At 39.5% G+C, this 20765-nt stretch overlaps 4 protein-coding genes across 8 annotated transcripts in view; 2 read left to right on the forward strand and 2 right to left on the reverse strand.

The window, feature by feature from the left end:
* Positions 1-5154, reverse strand: part of LOC148343456 (CAP-Gly domain-containing linker protein 4) — a 29589-nt gene extending 24435 nt beyond the window's left edge. Inside the window, exons 1-8 of the mRNA XM_088301327.1 lie at positions 3870-5154; positions 3503-3649; positions 2908-3047; positions 2703-2796; positions 2209-2283; positions 2006-2131; positions 1559-1851; positions 1271-1366 (exon numbers count right to left, since the gene is read on the reverse strand). Coding sequence (XP_088157453.1) covers positions 1271-1366; positions 1559-1851; positions 2006-2131; positions 2209-2283; positions 2703-2796; positions 2908-3047; positions 3503-3649; positions 3870-3882 — 984 coding nt within the window. The 5' untranslated portion in view covers positions 3883-5154. The remainder of the gene's footprint in view (positions 1-1270; positions 1367-1558; positions 1852-2005; positions 2132-2208; positions 2284-2702; positions 2797-2907; positions 3048-3502; positions 3650-3869) is intronic.
* A 1852-nt stretch (positions 5155-7006) lies between these two features.
* On the forward strand, positions 7007-9221 carry cimip5 (ciliary microtubule inner protein 5). The gene is made up of 3 exons (XM_088294651.1): positions 7007-7319; positions 7391-7430; positions 7831-9221. The coding sequence occupies exons 1-3, from the start codon at positions 7102-7104 to the stop codon at positions 8026-8028; spliced, it is 456 nt and encodes a 151-aa protein (XP_088150777.1). The 5' UTR covers positions 7007-7101; the 3' UTR covers positions 8029-9221.
* Positions 9222-9400: 179 nt separating this feature from the next.
* On the forward strand, positions 9401-15299 carry slc66a3 (solute carrier family 66 member 3). 4 transcript variants are annotated; one of them, XM_088294946.1, is made up of 9 exons: positions 9510-9651; positions 9828-9871; positions 10939-10997; positions 12449-12531; positions 12607-12676; positions 12773-12830; positions 13129-13249; positions 13350-13391; positions 14913-15299. In XM_088294946.1, exons 2-9 carry the CDS (start codon positions 9848-9850, stop codon positions 15011-15013), a joined length of 558 nt encoding a protein of 185 aa, XP_088151072.1. In that variant the 5' UTR covers positions 9510-9651; positions 9828-9847; the 3' UTR covers positions 15014-15299. The 4 variants fall into 4 exon arrangements, with proteins under 4 accessions (XP_088150895.1, XP_088151072.1, XP_088150979.1 ...); XM_088294853.1 differs by having other exon boundaries at positions 9513-9650; positions 9820-9871; XM_088295027.1 differs by having other exon boundaries at positions 9519-9651; positions 9800-9871.
* A 357-nt stretch (positions 15300-15656) lies between these two features.
* Positions 15657-20765, reverse strand: part of rock2a (rho-associated, coiled-coil containing protein kinase 2a) — a 36002-nt gene continuing 30893 nt past the window's right edge. The window contains exons 30-33 of one of the 2 annotated variants that reach the window (XM_088295150.1): positions 20347-20614; positions 20065-20278; positions 17959-18006; positions 15657-16906 (exon numbers count right to left, since the gene is read on the reverse strand). In XM_088295150.1, the coding sequence (XP_088151276.1) occupies positions 16903-16906; positions 17959-18006; positions 20065-20278; positions 20347-20614 (534 nt within the window). In that variant the 3' untranslated portion in view covers positions 15657-16902. The remainder of the gene's footprint in view (positions 16907-17958; positions 18007-20064; positions 20279-20346; positions 20615-20765) is intronic. The other variant, XM_088295226.1, reaches the window with a different exon arrangement.

Here is a 20765-nt window from a genome sequence, read left to right on the forward strand (position 1 = left end):
AAGGTAAGCGGATTCTAAACTAGTAAATTAGCTAGCTAATGACTTCGTCTATCAGGATAGTGGTATTGCCCCCACTCACCCCCAGTAATGGTATGCCCCAGAAGCAGGTGGTAGCAGCGCGAGGTTATCGTGACGTCTAGAATAGGAAAAATAACAGGCCACGACTTGAACGCACAGCTGCGTCTCACGTCTCTTCATTTACTAATAGTTGGCAGTGGGACTCTTGGCGCATTCTGAGGCATTTTTTGTCGTTTGCCCATTTGGCAAGTAGGTTCATCACACACACACACACACACCCCCACACACACGAGGGCCGATTTGTGATCTGGACTAAAATCCTCCTCCGGCCTTTGTTAATCACTCCCTGTTTTTTTTTTAATTTGTCACCCCCCGCCCCAAAAATGGGCATCCGTCCGGGCCGGACTGGACAGCTCTACAATTTTCATGTATGTGGGTACCATGATTAAAATATGTAAACAGTATTTACACTTGACATATTTAAGAAAAATACTACAAGTGTCCACGTATTTACTTAAATCTTGATTTATAAAACCTTATACAGTAATTAGCATTCATCAACATTGCCTTCTGAGAGAGGCTAGAGGCTTGAGCTGGAGGCGTGGGAGAGGCTCTCACTTGACTCGTAGAGGCTTTAGCTTCACTCGGAGATTCTACTACTTGTCTTTGTTTTCTCTTTTGCTTCAAAATTCCCTTGAACAAGGACATAACCCCGTCAACACGAATGCTAAACTCAACAGCTCGAGGCTTATTGTTGTCAATGTCTTGAGCAAATCGTTGCATTGCCCTTGCTGTGTTGCTCAATCGTTGCAGGCTCTCCAGGGTGAGATCACGCTTTTCAGTTTCTTCTTGAACGTCCTCTTTGTTTTCTTCCTCACTTTGTCATCTCAAGGAGGTCTTCATCTGTTAGTGGGTCAAAGGGGCAATCGATAAGGGTGCTGACGTCTTTTTCCGTCATGTGGACCTCGCCTCTGAGTGATGAACTTCGTCAGGAGTGAAGCTTGGATCGTCGTGTACCACATTTGGCCACAATTTCTTCCAGCTCGAATTTATGGTCTCATTTTTCATCGGCATTTAATGCTTGCTGGATATTAAACAAACATGAGGTAATGTCGTAACTACGCCAGTATGCTTTCAAGGAGAATTCTTCATTGTCGTCAACTGCCGAGATGAGGCCCTCCAGCCACAAATGACACCTTGATCCATCGACTCAATTAGAGATGTGGTGTTTGGGGGCAGAAACTATCTGCACCCCATCATATTGCAGGTCCGTTGCATGGCGTCTTGCACAGTCCATCGAGAGAAGGATGTTAAAGGGGATGTCCTTTTCAGTCAGATACAGCGTCACCTAGGGAATGAAGCAATGGAGGAACCATTCGAGGGTCATAGCTTTCGTTATCAAGACCTTGGAGTTATGCATCCAATACACAAGCAGCGGAACCTTATTTTTGTTTTTTAATGCCCATGCATTTGTGGCTTTATAAATTAGGCCTGGCTCAAGCATGAAAGTTGCAGCATTGCCAAACATGATGACAGTCACACGGTCCTTGTGGGGCTTGAATCTTGGCCTCTTCACTTCGTCCTTGAGGAAAATACGTGAAGGAATCCTCCAAAATCCCATCCTAACGACGAGCAGCACTGTTGTCAGCAGAGGAGGCCTCACCACATAGAGACACGCATTTGAGGTTGTATCTATCCTTTGCTTGTCCTCGAGGAGGCGAATCACTCCTGGCGGCGCGAGCATTGGCTCAAAGTTCGGCAGGTTCAGGTTCGTCAGCATCTTCATTGTCGTAATCCAGCAAGATTTGGTGATCGAGAGCGTTGGCCTTTGTCCTGATCATATTAGAGCTCAAACTCACTGCGTTTTCTCTGCACTCCACAGAGCCAATGCAGCTTCCATTTTCACAAGTCTTTCATTACACAGAGTAACTGTACGTTTCGCTTCCCTTTTGAAGGTTATTGATGTGGTTTTGCGGATGTTTGCTACCTCTTTCGTGATGCACCACACTGTAGATATACTCAGGCCATAATGGCGTGCCACTGATGCATAACTTCTGCACTCTCGGTCGAAAAGTTTCACTTTTTGGATGATGTTCATCATAATCTTCTTCCTCTCGGGCGCAGCAGAGGAAGTTTTCGCAGGGGCATTGTAAGGGCTGAACTCACTTCTCAAAAGCACTTATAGCTAACCCAACACTAAGATGCAGTATGCGAGACAGTCAACAGCGTGGACGTGACGAGCAACAAGGAAGATGCTGGTTGAGGCTGCAATGATGCACAGCCAATCAGCTCACAGGATAAATGCACTTGTGCTCTCATTGGTCGATGCCACCCCCAGAACCAATCACGTGACTTGTATGAGTGCCTGTGGCATGAAGAGTACAGTACAGTACTGGTATTTGCAATTAAGCCTTTGAGTCAAACTCATCTCTTTGTTTGGCATGTAGGAAAACCTTCCCTTGCATGTATTAACATAAAACGACGCATCTTTGCGCAATATGGCTGAATTTTTTTAACACTGAAACCGCAAAAGGTGTCGAAGGGATTACTGTACTATTTAAATAGCTTTTGTGACCACATCATACTGGGTCATATTCATATTTTAGAAGTCCAATATGCATGATGATAAAAAGACATGAAAACATTTTTCTCATGATATTTGATGAAAAGTAGTCAACACTAACCAATTCCCGGGGCCCCAGCCTTGCAGCAGTAGTGCAGAAGGGTCATATCTGTCAGACCATCCCGATCATTTACACCACAACCTCTGTTAAGGATCTGTGCAAAAAAAATATATAAATACATATCCATACATAGAGACATACATGCATACATCTCAGTATGCTTTGCATTTTGTTCTGCATTGATTGAAAAGGGTTACATCATCACCTCATTGCCGATCAGATGAATGTTCTTCTGAACCTGGGGAACCCATTGCCTAAGGACAGCAAACAGTTCTGGTATGGTGGTGCTGGGCTCTTGCAGAACCTCTCTGCATAGCGGATCGCTGGGGTCAAAGAAGGAGAATTCTGCCCATGGTAGGTGGAAGAATACAGGCACAGACAATAAGTAACACTTCGGCTGAATCCAGATTATTTATTTATGTATTTATTATATATATATATATATATATATATATATATATATATATATAGAGAGAGAGAGAGAGAGAGAGAGAGAGAGATTTTATAATTATGTAAAACTCCATCTAAGTGCACAGATATTACACATTTATAGTAACTAAATATTACAATACCCTAAACAAATTGAGAAAATATGATTTTATACATTTTAAATTTGCTCAGGAAAAATCTTTATGTTCACAAGAGGGCTTTGTCAGCTGTTTTTATTTGAGTAATGTGACTAAATAGGAGAATACCTTTCGGTTTTATTGTACCTGTAAAATACCATTAACTCGTTTGTGAACTTGTAAACTTTCCAAAGCAAGCACATTGTGATTGTGTGCATTCATTTAAGTTCTCACCACAGTCGTCAGGCATTGGTGCAGAAGCCACCTGGTGGATGACCGGTCGCTGATGAGGAGAAATTGTAGTGAGGCGGTCCAAAGAAGCATCTCCCTCCACAGGCTCTGAAATATCCTCCTTTGTCATCTTCCTCTCAGGGCCAGCGGCTAGAAGTATATAAGAAGCCCTATTCTTGGAATTTAAGTGGGTCTAATCTCAAGAAAGCAAAGACAGCACCATTGGCAGAGTGGCAGTTCATTTAATGAATTGGGTTATCAGACAAGTTTCAGATTGATTCTTAGCAGTGAGCACAAATTTAAAGAAAAACTATAATAATAGATTATACACAATTGTGCCAAAATCATAGCCTCTTAGTTAAAAACATACCTTTATTTGCCATGTAGGAAATGTGTCAGATATGAACACGTGGTATACCAGAGAACGGGATGAGGAGACTTGGGCAATCATTTTATGAAAAATGCAGGTTCAATGCAAATTTATGAAATATACTAAAAGGGAAAGGGGAGGTGTGAAATTACGCTTTAAAGAAAACATACAAGGTAGAAGGTGGCACAATCTGGACAACATCCCAACCCTCACTCACTGTCATTTTTGGCTGTATCCTCATTCTTACTAAACTCCATAAGAGTATCTAGGTCGAGCTAAGCTAAATCAAGAGACGATGACTGTTGAATAAAATGTCCTACAATGTTGTTTCTTGAAAACACACACCAACAACACAAGCCGTCCCGCCGATTAATCCCCACTAATCCCCTGACTGTCTGCTCTAGTTACATCCACCTCTCTTTCAAGTTGTTTCCACCACTGATGTTCCATGTCTTGACTTACACTTTCGCTTCCCCCTGTATTGTGCACTGTCGATGCCGCTGCCAATGCATGTCACTGGTCAACCACAATAAATGAGGCTGTGGGTTGTATCTATATTAACAGTGTACAAAGGCGGAGATGGAATTATGAGTCCAGAACACACTGGTCGAAATGTTTTGCAACAAAAGTACATCTTGATACAGTGACAGCCTCTTTCTGGACATGTGCGACGTAAATGAGCATCACTTCTGTATAGCTCCTTCGAGAAAAGGACATTTCAAACTAACAGCAGGTGGAACCCTGGGCCTCTCCGCTCTGCGGTATCTGTGCTAACTACTAAAACAGCGTGATATTTTAAAACATTGTCCACCCACTCTACACTGCAGGCTCTTTAATTTCTACATATACACTACAGCACACTTCGTAAAAAGAGTATCTGCATGGCCGCTGCAAGTACAGTTTAAGTGAGAGGCGAACAACACCTTTACATCACTGAAGTAAGCAGACTTTGGTGCTTCGCGTGTTTGTGCTGTCAAATGTCACACGTGTGGCATGTTAGCGGATGCTGAGCGTTAATGTTAGCGGGCTAGCATCGTATAAGATGCCGGTGAAGCGAAAATGTCGGCAGGGGTGCCACATCACGTCTTGCATTATTCAAGTCAAAAAAGGATAAAGTGGTCAAAACCTCCATGTTGTATATTTTGCTAATCTATTTGAACAGAATGAAAGAAGCAGTGGAAATTGCATCTCAAATTCAATACAACACCTTGCGGTAATATTGGACCGATCGTTCCAAAAGATATGTCTATATACACATGTAATAATAAGTACTCTATTTTATTTTTAAAAAATGTCGCGTAAAGTCTTCCGTTTTACCTTAACACGGTGTCCTCTTTCATATGAGATGTCTAGCACAGGAAAATAAAATCAAGGCCCATCAGTATGCTGCATTTCTAAGGAACATCCGGATTTTTTCTGTCAGCCTTCAAAATAAAAGGAAATTCTTTGTTTTCAAAAACTGGTTAAACGTGCAATACGGGATATATAGTACAGTACTGTAGATCCCAAAAAATAAAATGTCTAAATCAGTGGTTCTCAAATACCCCTGGGGGTACTTGAAGGAACTCCAGGGGGTACCCGACATTTAAAACAAAACAAACAGATATCCTTTAAAAATAATTATTCCATCCATCCATTATCTGATCCGCTTCTGTTGAATTAATGAAATATTTCGGGAAAATAGGAGATAATAAAAAAATGTATACAGTAGGTTATTCTATTTAATTATTTTAAAAACCCAGACTCTCCCCAACTTGTCACGTGCCATCTCTTGTTACCTGTCAATCACTTGAAGACCTAAACAATGGAGTTGTGGTTGAAGCATAAGCCTCCTAAAAAAAACTCAGGCGCAAATGCAAAAGAAGGCCAAACCACAGTTGACAAAATTCCAGTTGCATGTGGAAGATTATATTTTATTTGGATTTATTCCACAAGTTGCAGATCTCTTCTATGATCAAAAAGAGGACACTTTATGTTGATCATTTTTTTGTGGACCAATACAAATGAAGTTTGAACAGTTCTAAAGTTTAATAAATTAGACACTGATGGCATGCTTTAAGTCAATTCTTTAACCCAAAAATGATTTGCGCTGGTTATGGCGTACTTGGCTAAAAAAGTATTTCACAGGGGGCGCATCACTATAAAAAGAACCACTGGTCTAAATAATGGAGTAATGACATAAGTATTGTATTAAAAACAAACCAAAAAAACATAAACACTCCTAATAATTTGCTTGTATGATAAAATATGTCATTTATTCATTGTGAATTCTGAGAAACTATTTGGCCATCTGACGATAGTGATTTAGAAAGGGTCGTTTTCATGTTGGACTTTGATTTTCAAAGTGAAGTGATGGAATAAGTTTCAAGCAGCACATGGGATGGCGTGGCTCAGTGGCGGAGTGGTAGTTTCCCATCTTAGATGTTCTGGGTTTGATCACCAGGCTATTGAGACCTTGTCGGGGTATCCTTTAGCAAGATACTGAGCCCCCAATTGCTCCCTGTGGTATGTAGATGAGGTAACAGTGTGAAGCGCCTTGAGTACCAAAGGAAAAGCACTATAAAGGGTTTCCATCCATTATCTGTACCGAGAACGTTTGGAGCATCACATATATGATGACGAGATTGAAGGCAGTGGGAGAGAGTTCACATTAAAAGAAAAACTATTCTACTATTCTGACATCCTGCAAAGAAGTCAAATAGAAACTCTCAAAAATTCACAAGTTCAGTGGAAGCTGCCCCCAAATAATACTTGAAAATGTAACATGATTTGTTAGTGGCTTTTGATTTTCGAACATATTGACTCACCTATTGCAGAAAATTCAACAAATGACTGTTTTTATGTTTTTTTTACCCCCACAATTTTAAAGTGTCTTAAATCAGATGTAATTTGAAATGAGAGTGGAGGTGAATCATCTCATTTTCAACATTCAATAATAGAAATATTGCAATTTCAATTAATAATGTGAAGCGATTCGTTTTGCCCATTTTTTTTTAATCTTACGATGACCATTTTGGTATAATTTGTTGAATAATTCCCAAGTCTAATTTAAATGCAAGTATAAGAAAATCAACAGCGGTCTCGCCTTACACTGTCCGTTTCCATGGAAACGGAAACACACGGAAGTGGTGGCCGTGATTTGATCCGCCGGTCATCTGACCTGAAATTGCAGAGGGCCTTTTGTAAAACAGACTATGTAAGCAGCCCTAAATAAGTCATTTAGGTTTACAAAATGGACTTGAGCAATCTGAGACGAGCGTCTTCTGCTGGCTATCGGCTGCCAGAACGAGCTAAAGGAAGCAGGCCGATAACGAACCAAACACCGGCGGCCAAAAGTCTGCACCGAGACTCGACGTCCTCGAAGCGGGATGCAGAAGTGAGTGAGCCAGTCAAACAAGACCAAGCGTGGAAAGAAATGGTGTGGAGCGAAAGGAGAGCAGTGCTGGAATGGTGAGTTCACTTTCATCGCGTCTCAAAGATGGAAAAATAAGCAATGCTTGACAACAACAATACGTTTACAGGGAGAAGAATTGGAGTTTCTTGCGGAATTACGATCAATTGGTAAGTGTGTTCATAATGGTTAACCAATAAGTCTCATCATTAATAAATACGGTGCCGAGCAATCTGCATCTACTTTGGTCTGAACTGTAGTTGTCACGTTGAATAATAATCATAATTAATTATTTGGATTTCCAATTAGTTTTCTCGTTTTTCTATTTAATGAATCTTATGAAGCATCAAATCAAAAATGGGCGTACGGCCGGACCGGAGGGTCTGGGCGGAGTGCCCAGCTCTGGTTTTCATTAATAACTTTCATAGAGATGTTAAAAAAATTAAATTAAAAACACCCAATATTTATGAAAAAGTCGGAACACAATAGTGAATAACGAATGTAAATGCTTGTGAAATCAGATGAGCAAAAAGGAAAAGGCACTGTGCTAAAATGTTTACATGTTTGTAGGGAGAGCTGAAGACTGAAGAGCCTTTACCTGACAATTCACCACTCTTCTCGGATGGTGCTCCCAACACAACTAACCAAATATTTGGAAGCCGATTGTCGACACCACTGGGACGCGAACTGATTAGACTAGACCGACTTTTATCCTGGTCTGCAAGCCATCACAAATGCAAACAGGATCCAGAGATGATGTCAAGCTAGATAAATAACTTTGTATTCACACCGGTTAACGCATGAGTCGACCAAAGTGTGATATTGTGCTGCAATCAATGCAGCTGGAATGTCGGACTTTTCCAACTTCCACTAACGCCTATTTAAACTGAGTGGTCCGAGTTGCGAGATCGAAAAAAAGGAACAAGAGTTGTGTGACCAGAACAACAAACAATTTAATGGAATCAGTCATCTTTGTTGTTTTCATTCGCCTGGAACGCTTTGAGGTCTAAACTAGGACAATCTGAGCAGGAGAAGTCCAACTTAACACCCTCCTCGAATGCAGCATGACAGTCCTGACATAGAGATCGGTTGTGTTTTGCTAGCTTTTCAACTTGCCATAACTGCATGCGATTTATTGGTCACCAGAATGTACTGTACGTATCACCAAAAAGAAACATCCATTGCTTAGCAAATAATGCATATCTTGTGATCATTCAACGACAATTTAGCAGCAAGATAAATATTCTTCAAATTGCCATACATGTGGTCCTGAATGTATGCCAGTTGTTGTACTAGGTTTGGAATGTCTTTAGAAATGTAAGTGTTTTAAATGATGATTGTGTCCTTTGTTTGCAGACTCTCATATGTTTTATTAGGGTGAGCAAACATCCTCGTTTGCAAAGTTGACAGAGTTGCTTACTTGTTAGACCCGGGAACACATGATGGAGAAGAAAACAATTGGGAGGAACAAAACTGAAGGGACATTTTTTTCTTTTGCATACTCTTGTGAGACCACTGTTCTAATATTTACATGATTACACTGAAACAAATATTTCAAAAGAGAAAAAGGAGAGCTACTGTTTTGTTTTATTTTCTTCCCATACTTAGGAGGCATAATTTAAATTAGGGCTGTGCAGTAAATTGGAAAGAATGTTAATAAATATCGTGATAATGGTGATAATGATAACTACACCTAAGAACTAGAGAATACATTCATATTTTCCCACATTGAAAATATGTATTTCTTTCATTTGACAATAAAAAATTTATTTCTTTAGTTACATGTTAAATATCAATACATCATATTGATATTGCAATATGCAACAACCAAATCACATTTTGCATGTTTTTCACACTGTCGTGCAGAACTTCTTTGAATATAATAGATGCGATTGTAGTCTATTTGTCCAATATAACACCTTAGCAAAGCATTACTCGTTTGTCTCCTACGATTAATTTGAAATGGCCTAAATCGTAACCGATTGAAAATTAAATATACGGAAGTGAGCGTGCGATAGGGAACGGAATACAAAAATGCATAAAAGAAGCGAAAGTAATAGGTATTCAGAATAAAAGCATTCCTTGCAATTTTTGTTGTTAGAAAACGCGATGAATAAACCGTTCATTATTTTATTTTGAAATGCAGTAGCGGAAATGTTCTCTGAAACTAGTGAGAGCGCACCGACGTCAGTGTCTGGTTGATGCTTATATAGGTCACATTTTGGAATTGTAACCATAAAAAAATATGGAATCTGACACTTTGTTACACTTTGCCAATGTTTTAACATTATTGGTGTGCATGGTGCTGAAGTTCCCACAGATCTTCTTGCTGTTGCGAGCTAAATCCACAACTGGAGTCAGCTTCAAAAGTCTTGTGCTCGAACTTATCGGGTGAGTAACGATATTGTCGTAATAGAAATGTGTCTTTTTGCAAGGGTATGCACATCGTCATTCATTTGATAATAAAGTAAATCAGCGCTCGCTTTAATTTTGAAGCTTGTTTTCGAAGATTGTTTTTACGTGTAACCGTGCCACGCAGCTGTCCATCCGTTTTCTACTGTGCATAGGCGTCCACAGTCAGGACCCGATGTGCGTTTGCATCCAATCGCAGGCACGTATAAACAAACATTCAACCAACCGTTGGTGCACACATTACACTTATTTTCAATTTATCGTCATCAATTGTCCTAAAATAAAATTTTTTGAAATTCTGTGCAATAAGACCGATTTTTGAAAGTGGCAGCAAACAACAATATGCAACACGCTGTGTCTGTAAACCATATTAGCCTACAATAAGAATGACAACGTAAACTACAAATACGAAATGAGCCTTCATGAATAAGTGTTTATTTTCCCCACAGCGCATCCTGGAGGGAAAAATGCCCCACGTGACTACTTAGCTGTACGATGGTGCTTCAAGTTAAACTTCCTTTGCAATGTTAAAGTTTTATGCTTCATTGCGTTGATGACATAAATACAATCTAGAAATCAGATTATTGATGTCATTTTTATTTTTGAGGATTCGAAAAAACAACCTCATCACGCAACGTCCATAATAGGCCTCCCGTAATTTCAGACCTTTCAAATGGAAATATAGTCCAATCCTCACGAATGCATTACAATCATATATTTTCTTTTCCTCCCTATCTGTGCAATTTAGATTTTTGTGCATCCTCTTCTCTTTAGTTTTCTGCAATTGCCAAGTAAGTTAGTGCGAGCATAAAATGCAACAGCATCCTTTGCTTGTTTGACACATGTATTACAACAAGAAATCCTGGCCTTGTCCAGGTCTCAGGTATTCGTAACGCCAGAGTTGTGTGGTGTTACAGGGGGATAAAACCGAAAGGAAGAATACGTTGTGTGTGCTACGACTTTTTCAAAATTAATATTGTGGAATAAGAATTAAACGGAATAATTAATAAATATAATGAATGGGCGCCGCATTAGCTGAAATCATTTCCAACCGTTGATGGGAAATGATGTGAAAGCATCAGTAGAGAGTTATCTACTACAGCGGGCATGGATTTGCACTATATGGATTAACAATGCTGCCAGCGGCCATTTTATATTGCCACTCGCTAAGCTTACTTGCAAAGCGAAACTAAGATAACTCGATTAAATTGAAATCGCCATTGAGTTTTCACATTATTTTCTGTCTTTACTGTGAAAATGCCGCAGTGTGTGGCATACGGCTGTACCAATAAGTCGGGAAGAAGCACGACATGCACATTTAATTGGTAAGAATGTGATCAAATTTCTCTTATTATGTATAGCTCAGAGTGCTTTTCACTTATTTACGGGGAAAAAGATAAACTGTCACCCTCAATGGTTAGTGCACGCAAGCTTATTTGCTTCTATTTTACTGCAATTGGCTGGCAACCAGTTCCGGGTGTCCCCCGCCTACTGCCCGAAGGCAGCTGGGATAGGCTCCAGCACGTCCGCAACCCTTGCGAGGATAATAAATGGATGTATAACTGCTTAGTAGGCACATTCTTTTATTTATTCCGTCACGGTGGTTTTATATGTGGGAGCCATGTTATTTGGGCATTTTCATTTCTCAGTGTACTTCATTCCCTTTAGTGTCGAAGGCTTCTGATGTGGTAAGTGACTGACTGCTGTCACCTTGCATGCTGCAGTGTTTAAAAAAAAGGACATTTAATACTACTCGGAGATTCTAAAGTTACTGCCAATTGACCAAGAAAGACATTTTACATTTCTTAATTTTATTACTGATCAGAGTTAAAAACGAAAAAGTTGATTTGGAACAGCGTGGGAATATATTGAGCTATCAACAATTTACTGAAATTGTACACATGAAAATTGCATGCGTCTTGTTTAATGGTAAAAGGACACCATAAGATCAGTTGATCCTAACATTATGAGTGTCTTGACAAGAATATAATCGCAGAAAAGACCAAAATCTGGCAAGTACAGTGCCATGAAAAAGCATTTCTCCTCCTCTCAAATTCCTATTTTGTTTTTGCAATTACTGCATTTTAATGTTTAAAAATCACCAAAAATGGAAATGTCAGACAAAATCTCCAAAGTGTACATAAAATGACATTTTTAAATGTTGATTTTATTTATTAATGGGGGGAAAAAAAGCCATTCAAATCTGCATGGGCCTGTGTGAAAATGTACTTGCCCATTAAACCTAGTGGCCAAAATGGGGGCGGCAAAAACTCAAATGAAGTATTTTCTTACACTTCCATCTTTCTCGTCGAGATATTTTCGGCCCAATTGTTTTAGAAACAATATTAACTGTTTACTTTGTGAAAACAACTTGGAGCCATTAAAGCTTAGACTTCTGCGCAGTTATGTAATGTGCTCGATATTGATGCAATAAAATAAGTGGGATTGTTTATTTGCCAAGTTAACGAATGACAGCAGTGACATCTCAACACGCACGTTTTGCTGCATGTTCATGTGGGAAACATCAACTCAAAATTCCGATATTATGTGGGACACCATCTAAACGTGATTTCCACATCCCTCACATTGGATCTCATCAAATTGTGCAAGTGTTCCTCTTATTGTGTCAGTTGCGTTAAAATGATCATCATGCTAGGCTACATCATCCGCTCTTACTCCACACAGTTGACCGTTTGCGTAGCAGCACTGCTTCTCTCATCCATTCTGACTATCAAACAGCTCAGTACCAAAGTTTCACTTTGCATCTACTTCACAGGTACATTGTGTTTGTAACATACCAGATGTATTATGACTACCCATCTCCAACTTACCTGGAATATCCCATTCTCATTGCGCAAGGTGAGGCCACACGTTGTCACTAAATCTAAGTGTTGGTTTCTTGTTAAAATGCGTAGCAATGTTTTGTCTCCTCAGATGTTGTTCTTCTGCTCTTGATTCTTCTCTACGGCGGCCGACTGCAGGACGGCCTCGTGTACGGCGTTGTGTATCCTTCTGCCACAGTTGCTTTTGGATAGTTCACATTGAGGAGCGTTTTCGATTTGTTACCTTCGTGTCATGCACCTTGACGTGACACATTTAGCTTTGTCGTGGGTTGGCGGCTCCTCACAGTGGAAAAATGGATCATTGATTTTGCAATGGTAATGAACATATCTTTGTGACTGGCTGCTATGAGTGAACGATGTCGTTTTGTCAATGGTAATGGGACGTATGGTATAGATATGGAGAGTGTAAGTGTGTAGGATGATCGCTAAAAGTTGGACATGGAGGGTGTTGTTTTAAACACCTGCCAAATATTGCAACAAAACTGGACGTTAAACTCGCAACTATGTGTGTGCGTGTTTGTGTGTGTCCAAATGTGGGATTGCTTTTTAGATACTGCATTTTCAATTTTGACACGCTGTATAGTTTTTATTTGATCTTCTTTCTTCTTCTCAGAGCCTGTGCACATTCATTAGTGCTGCCAGCAAGTTTGCCCAACTGCAGTGCCTGTGGAGGTCAAAGGACGCTGGACAGGTGAGCGCCCTCACTTGGGCGCTGGCCACATACACGTGTGCAAGTAAGGCAAATCAAAGTTCATTGCCATTTAGTGAATACATATTTCAGCGCATGATTGATTGGATATTAGATGCCATCTAACACTGTGCATCTCTTTTCAGCTCGGATTTATACCACCATAGCGACAACTGGAGACGTGCAAGGTAAATGTATCCGATGTAAGCAAAAAAAGGCGTATCAGAAAAGTGATACAATTTGAAATTGAAATGATAAAAGTATGCAGTCATATGGTAAAACAATATGAAGATATTTTTACTCCTATTTTCTCTGATAGAAGAAAAGGTCGCAGGAATTCTAATATGTAAGCAAAAAAAAAAGAAAAAGCTTAAATGAGTCTGGGTTTGTGAAGATCTAACAAGGATGGGCAACTGGCTCAACCATTATTATTATTTAGTGACCCCTTGATTTATATATATATATATATAAAAAAATATAGTTTTTTTTTTACAACCCCCCAAATGTATTACACATAAACAAAAAAAAATCCAAAATAGAAATACTGTAAAAGAAGAAAAAAAATCAGCGAATATGAAAATCTGCACGTGTCGAGCTGCGAATATGCAGGAGTCAACTCTTTTAAGTTGTAATATCACTTATCACTACTAGATGGCAGCCATGTCTTAGTTTAACTTACATTGGGTCTAAACTGCCTTAGACTCCAACGTGAGTAAGTGTATTACAGACCGAGTATGAAATTTTGGGGTGCTGGTAGACTGAGTTAACTTTCAGCAGTCATATCAAATCAATCACTAAAACAGCCGTCCACCAGCTGAAAAACATGCAAGGTCCAAGCAAAACTTATCCATGCTTTTATTTCCAGTAAGACTTGATTATTGTAACAGTCTTCTTACTGGACTCCCTCAAAACAGCACCAAACAGCTGCATGTCATTCAGAACGCTGCAGCCTAGGTTCCGACCACAACAAAGAGATCGGATTACTCCAGTCCAAAAGATTTTCCACTGGCTCCCGATTAGCTGTAAAATAGATTTTAAAATTGTGCTACTAGTCTATAAATCACAGAATGGTTTGGGTCCTGAATACATTAAAGAAATGCTGATTGATTATAAGCCCTGTAGGGCTCAGAGATGTGCAGACTTGAGTCAATTGAATTGGTGGAGCCCAGAGTTTAAAGTAAACATGGTGACGCTGCATTTCGCTGTTATGCTGCACACGAATGGAATAAGCTGCCAACAGAAGCGAAGTCTGGCCTGAGTGTAAATGCTTTTAAATCCGGGTAAAAATATTTTTAATTTAGGTCTTTTTTTTTTTTTACCTTTTAATGTTTTTGAAGTTGTCTGAAAATGTGGTCAACATATCTTCTTTATTAATTTTTGTAACATATTTATCTTTTCTCTGCTTTGCCTTTGAATGCCATTAACTGTAAATGCTTGTAGGTGTTCCATTTTTGCTTGCGTGAAGCACATTGAGTTGCCTTGAGTTGTTTTTTGAGTTAGCTTAGTGGATCGTTTGTACATGCATTAAAAAATGGACTATATTACGAGCATGTATTTTGTCCATATTTCAGATAGCATTTCTGTCACACATTTAGGTGGGAAGGGCGTGGTCCTACGTGGCCTGAATAGCACTGAAGAAAAATTCTCCTCCCCTCCCGCATTTAAGTTGCCCTTCTATGATCTAACACCAGCTCTTTTTCTGAGCGCAGTTCTGGTGCGGTTCGTTGCCATGACCTTGCTGAACCTGTGGGTGCTTCTCAGCGTGCTCCATTACCGAAGACACAGGTGCAGCGTCATCAAAGAAGACTGAGCACTTTAGACAGCAATTTTACTTTGTTACTGCAAGATGAAACTTGGCAGGTTACAACTGTTAAGTAAATAGCTGTTCTACCTGTAAAACGTGCTTTTAACTCCCTATTATTTTTAAAAGAACATTTCAATGCTCAGAAAAAAAAAACACCACACAAATGTTTTATTACACTGTGAATACTTCTGTAGTGGGAAAGCACAAACATGACGCTTTCCAACTCAGGATAAATTAATGTTTTTGTGTTAAGCTCTTTTCCAAACATTATTTAAATAAATTTTCAATTTTACTGCTTGGCCTTGTGATGCTTTTTCTGTACACTGCATAATGAGGACATTCAGTATTTACAAAGATAATGCTAATTTTTCTACTGACCTCTGCCAGAGGAATTATTATTCAGTGATTATTTAAATAAGGAGGGGGTGTCTTTCTATTCAGATACATTGTATGTTTAATAGTGTCATTTATACCCACATGAATACGTTTGTCATGGTATCTACTTTGTAAACATAACCAAACAGCATCATACACACACACACATATAGTTATAGTAATGCTAATCAATATAATGCTAACACCAGCTGGGGAGTTACCCACTCTATTCTGAGTTGATTTGAGCAAAGACAAATAACTCAAGAACCAAAAGGCACATCCACATATTTATTGTTGAAGTGGTTATTAGAGAGAACTGTTTGGTAGCCAACATGCGGTATGGATGTAAAGCCCTTAAATACAAAGTGGAGACAGCTGTATAAATAATATGTGCACTGTATGGCATGTAAAATATATACCATGTATACTACTGTGTATATTTATAGATGTATAAAACAAGCTTGATGGTTAAAGGAGCTCGCGCACACACAAAAACACTCAGTGTCTTTCCACTTGCTCTAAAAGCCACACCCACACACAACAATGTGCCCAAACTAACGTCTGGTTACTTTTAATACAAAAATATCACAATCACCACCTTTGAAGAAAATCTGTGAATGCAATTCATTACGTTCCCTCCATTTCATAGTCGTGACTGATACACATCTGAATGTGTCGCAGTGTGTACGTGCGTGACCAGCAGCAGACCTGCAAGGTCATTCGCACGCTTTGTGATTAACAAAGCGCTTCAGTCAAGTAAATTGGGATCCAAGGAATACAATGCTTGTGTCTTGACTCTGGTACATCCCAGTTTTTACATTCAAACAACAGCAGGTGCTGAGCTTGGATCAAGAAAGCAAGGAGGGTGCATCCCTTTAATTCAGTAAACAATACAACGCGGAACTAACAGTGCAGTGCGGCGGGATGAACAGGAGCCGTCATTCAAAGTGTATTTCTGTTCATGTAGGACAGACGAGATCACAACAAGCAGCCCTTTGGTGGCTCTTTCGCTAAAGTCGCTTCAAGTTTCTGTGAGCAGTGCGACCACACCTGAAAGCTGTACTGAATGTTAAATGGTGCTCAACGACACCAAAAAGTAACATGATTTTTATTCTCTATTTTGCAGTTTTCTTCAGAAACCCCTTCATTATACTGACAACGATAACACAAGTTTTTTGGCCACAATCCACAATGAAGAGGAGTAGGAGATGAGGGTCCTTCAATCAAGCGTTGAGGTATGCGCAGCCCATCTAGTTCTGTGGGAGTCATAACTCCCGAGACGCACCTTACATTTAAAGTCCGCGTCAAATGCTCCCAAGAAGAGTCGAGGGGCTGCCACGCTCTCGTGCGGCCACGTCACCTTGAAGAGAGATGAGCTGTTGGAAGTTTTGGCGTCAAGCAGGAGGGTGACTTGTGGAAAAGTGAAGGTCAGTGTGGTGATTGGTCAACAGAGCTTTGCAGTAAAGTCTTCATTTTAAGAGGGAACGTCTTCAAGGTGCACTCCGTCTTCCTGCACAAGCTTAGCTAGAGCAAGACAAAAACAGTTTCAGGTTTAAGAAAAAAAAAAATAGGCTTGCATAAGTGAGGAAAAAAAACCACGGCCATCGACTTCAATTATTTTCACGCAAGTAGGATTTACACTATATGAGTGAAGTTTGTTTTCGGGGGCTCAAATGGAGCACATTAAATATGCACTTTTACTCGGGAGATTTTCAGATCAGAATCGGACCCTAATTAGATGGTGCAGTATTCATGGTTGGCGTCATCAAACAACACCAAACTGGTGTCGTTTACACAACAACACAGATAAATACATTTAAAAGACACATCCTGTTAAGTTCAAACATGAACTATGACGTATACAGTTAAGAGTGCATCATTAAATAAGCAAAATAATTGCCCACTGCGGCCAGTGGAGTAATGCTGACATGAGACTCCTTTAAATAAATGAGTCAGCCCAAGCCAACCAATCAATATGTAACCTTTCATTTTTATATTAATGATTACGTCCAGGTCGTCACTGCCTGCTTTTGACGCTTGTGCAAATTGGCCATCTGCGCATGCACGTTACTTCTTCCAAAGTAAACTGTCATCTCGTGGCTGAAATGTAAACATTAACATATAGAATCAAATATTATGGAAAGCCGTCTGAGGATTATTTATTTGATATTGTTAAAGATCGCTCTTTATCGTGACCAGTAAGACAATTTTGCACTCTACTAGAATGACTATGGTGCAATCAAAGAACAACTATTACTAGTAATGTTTTATTTTTTTCCACTACTAGTTCAACTTTTTGCCTACTAGCACACAACTGGATCTTACTAAAACTACTGGTAGCTCCCCTAACATGAATGTAAAATAAATGCTCAAACGGATAAGTCGATATCCTTGCTAAATAATCGCAGTACACAATAATGGTTAATAAGGAAGACAATAAAATGTCGTAAATGAATCACCGTGTAGTCCATCTTCTAAGAAATTCATTTGAGCACCTCAAGCTGATACATGCATTGAGCCCACCACCACAAAATGATCCGAGAGGAAAGAAACACTCTGGAGAAATCATCTTATACCATAGTCCACTGCTGGAGTCTTCTGACATCAATTTGAGGCCATTTGATCTAGTGAATGAAACATTTGTTAACGAGTCAAACGATATTCGTAAGGTCCTCCCGCAAATAATTGGGGGGGGGGGGGGTCCTAAACAAAACACAGAGGGTGTAAAGCTGTCAGACATGGGTACAAATCTGAGGTACACACTTGTAATGTACACTACAGTGTGGGCAAGAGTATTTTTATATCCTCAATAAACTAAAAAAAAAAGAACTATGGGGCTTCCAGTCTTCTTTGTGGGATGCCCCGACTGAAAAACTGTGAACGGAAGAGGCTTTGACCCAAAGTGTTCAGTTTGCATCAATTTGAAGACATATTTGTCCAAATCAACAACAAATAAGGTGAACGTAAAACGTCAAAGCCAACCACAATGCATCACAAGCGCAAGATGTGCGATAGCTCAAGCAGGCACCATTGCACTGCACAGTGTTACCATAGCAACTCATTAGAAATGAACACAAGTATAACAAAAACCTCACATTCACCACCGCATTGTATAAAAAGCAACAAAGCAGGATTTCAACTTTTGAAAAGTATCTTTCTATGGGTTTCACGTTATGATCTTAACGACTGAAATAGCTTTTCCTCAATATTGTAATGTACTACGATCAGGGTTCATACACGTTTGTTTTTCAGACAATGCCATCATAAACCCTGCCTCTAAAACAGGGTTCTAGATCTAGATTCAGATCTGCAGATATTTTGCATTTTCGTCAATTAATGGCGTCTTTTTTTTTTTTTGGTCGTGTTTTCAGTTTAACAGTGTTTTGCGTAACATTTTTAATTGTGTAATTGTCATTATCGTTTCCCAAAGCATATCAATGGAAGTCAATTTGTGTGTATGTGAATTTTGATTATTCTTGGGCTGGGCCGTTTTTTGAAACTGGCTGATTGGTGATTGGCTACAAAATGCTGATTGTGTAAATCCTCCTAAAGACACATCTCGATAAACACTAATACATGTTTTAATTGGAACAGCAGCAACACTAACAGTTATCAATAACATTCACAGATGAACCACCGCACCTTGGTTGAGTGCGTTAAATAAAGTTTGATTTTTTTGTATGTGGCCTTTGGATGATGACGTTTGCAACATACCATTTTATTTGGAGAACCTTAGTTTTTGTTATTGTTTGGATCATCAGAACTTCTCTATGAATTTTGAATGTGTATATATTTCTCACAATGCTATCATTTTAAGTCAATATTATTATCAAACCTATGAAGTTAAATTTTAAAGTTATGAATTTTCTTTTAAAATGGGTGAAAATGACACTTTTACAAGAGAGCAATTTATTTGATCATGTAACAAAATTCCAACTTGAGTGCAAGTAGATAAATGTTCCTGATATCCCACCAATGGACTAACCAGGATTGTAAATATTTATTATCATTTTATTTTATTATTTATATTTGCACTGGAGAGGGCATGCTCTCTAATCACGCTGTACACTGAGTCTAATGACAATAATGGGCATTCTGATTCTGATTCTGATGTGTGTGCAGCACACACTTGCTGCTTGTTCCTTTTCGTTGGTAGTCGGTAAATGTGAAACTTCCGTCAATTTGAAATTTTAATCACACGTTACATTTGATTAGTTTTGCGCATCACAAATATTATTCACAAATTATTTCCATGACCTTTCCAGAACTTAACAGAAAACACCCATCCCACATTGTAGGAACTAAAAATGAATTTATTTTGCCGTTCCTCTAGAAGCTGCCGTTTTTCTTTATTTTTCTCAAGTTGCATCAGCTAAAAGTCTTTTGGCACCCCAAATGCAACGCTCACTTCTTACCTTTAAAAGCGCTTACACATCAAGAGGATATTGACAGGAACAATACTTACAGCAAATGTTTATTTATGGTACCTCCTAAACTTTTAATAAATAACATCTCTTCTTGAATGATTGGGTCAAATTAGAAGAATTCTGGCTGAGTCATGGTACACATATGGCATCCTACAAAATGCCACGCACAAAGGCATCAATCGAGGAACGTAAACGCTCGACAATACAAACAGTAAATCAGTCAGCGCGAACAAATACTTTATTTTACTACTGTACCTGCTCTTGCTGGTGGGGAGCTGTCGACTGGGTCTCCTCATGGACTGACTGGGCTGGACTTTCATGGACGTGCGTGGTGAGGAGCGTGAAAAGTTCTCCGGAGGTGGTGGCTTCTTGGGAATCTTCTTGACCAGGCGGCTCACCCACTTCTGCTGCTCCTCCTGAGACATGGCGAGCAGCAGCAGGTTCTTCGCCGTAGACACGTCATAATTCACTGCAGTGACAAAAGTGGTTATTTGATGACTGTCACGATAGTTGAAAAATGGCCTTGATCAACTTTACCTTTGCAAGGAGCAATGATTTCCTCCTTTTTGTCCATATGATCCTTGTGGCACTTAATGTGGCAGCGCCGGCATTCCAAAGCAGGCGGAGGCTTGAACATGTTCCATAGTGGTTTGGTGCATGCCTCACAGTTGGTGGGGAAGTGGTACAGTGTGGGGATGAACTCGTGGCCTTTGTGACAGATGTAGCTGGACTTTTCACCGATTGGCAGAGGTTCCACGGGAAATTCGGGCTCCTTTTTGCTCTCCCCTTCATTGGCATAAAGGATCTGAGCAGCCGAAAGAAAAGAATGATTCAAATTGTGCATTTGTCATCTACAGTGGAACTCAACAGCACTTATTTTAACCATGTTTCATAAATATGTGGGGGTTTTTTTCATTTTAGGCACTTTATAATGCACTTGATTTATTCTTTTGAAT

The sequence above is a fragment of the Idiotropiscis lumnitzeri genome, chromosome 1 (genome assembly GCF_059441095.1).
Source record: "Idiotropiscis lumnitzeri isolate Australia: NSW breed Sydney's pygmy pipehorse chromosome 1, RoL_Ilum_1.0, whole genome shotgun sequence".
Lineage (NCBI taxonomy): Eukaryota > Metazoa > Chordata > Actinopteri > Syngnathiformes > Syngnathidae > Idiotropiscis > Idiotropiscis lumnitzeri.

Excerpts from the sequence above, each read along its gene's own strand:
- cimip5 (XM_088294651.1), top strand. The coding sequence starts at position 7,102 with ATGGACTTGAGCAATCTGAGACGAGCGTCTTCTGCTGGCTATCGGCTG. Across the intron at positions 7,320-7,390 it reads AGGAGAGCAGTGCTGGAATG|GGAGAAGAATTGGAGTTTCT; the intron begins GTGAGTTCACTT and ends ATACGTTTACAG. Across the intron at positions 7,431-7,830 it reads TGCGGAATTACGATCAATTG|GGAGAGCTGAAGACTGAAGA; the intron begins GTAAGTGTGTTC and ends ACATGTTTGTAG.
- slc66a3 (XM_088294769.1), top strand. The coding sequence starts at position 9,506 with ATGGAATCTGACACTTTGTTACACTTTGCCAATGTTTTAACATTATTG. Across the intron at positions 12,677-12,772 it reads GGCCTCGTGTACGGCGTTGT|CTTTGTCGTGGGTTGGCGGC; the intron begins GTATCCTTCTGC and ends TGACACATTTAG. Across the intron at positions 12,831-13,128 it reads GGATCATTGATTTTGCAATG|AGCCTGTGCACATTCATTAG; the intron begins GTAATGAACATA and ends TCTTCTTCTCAG.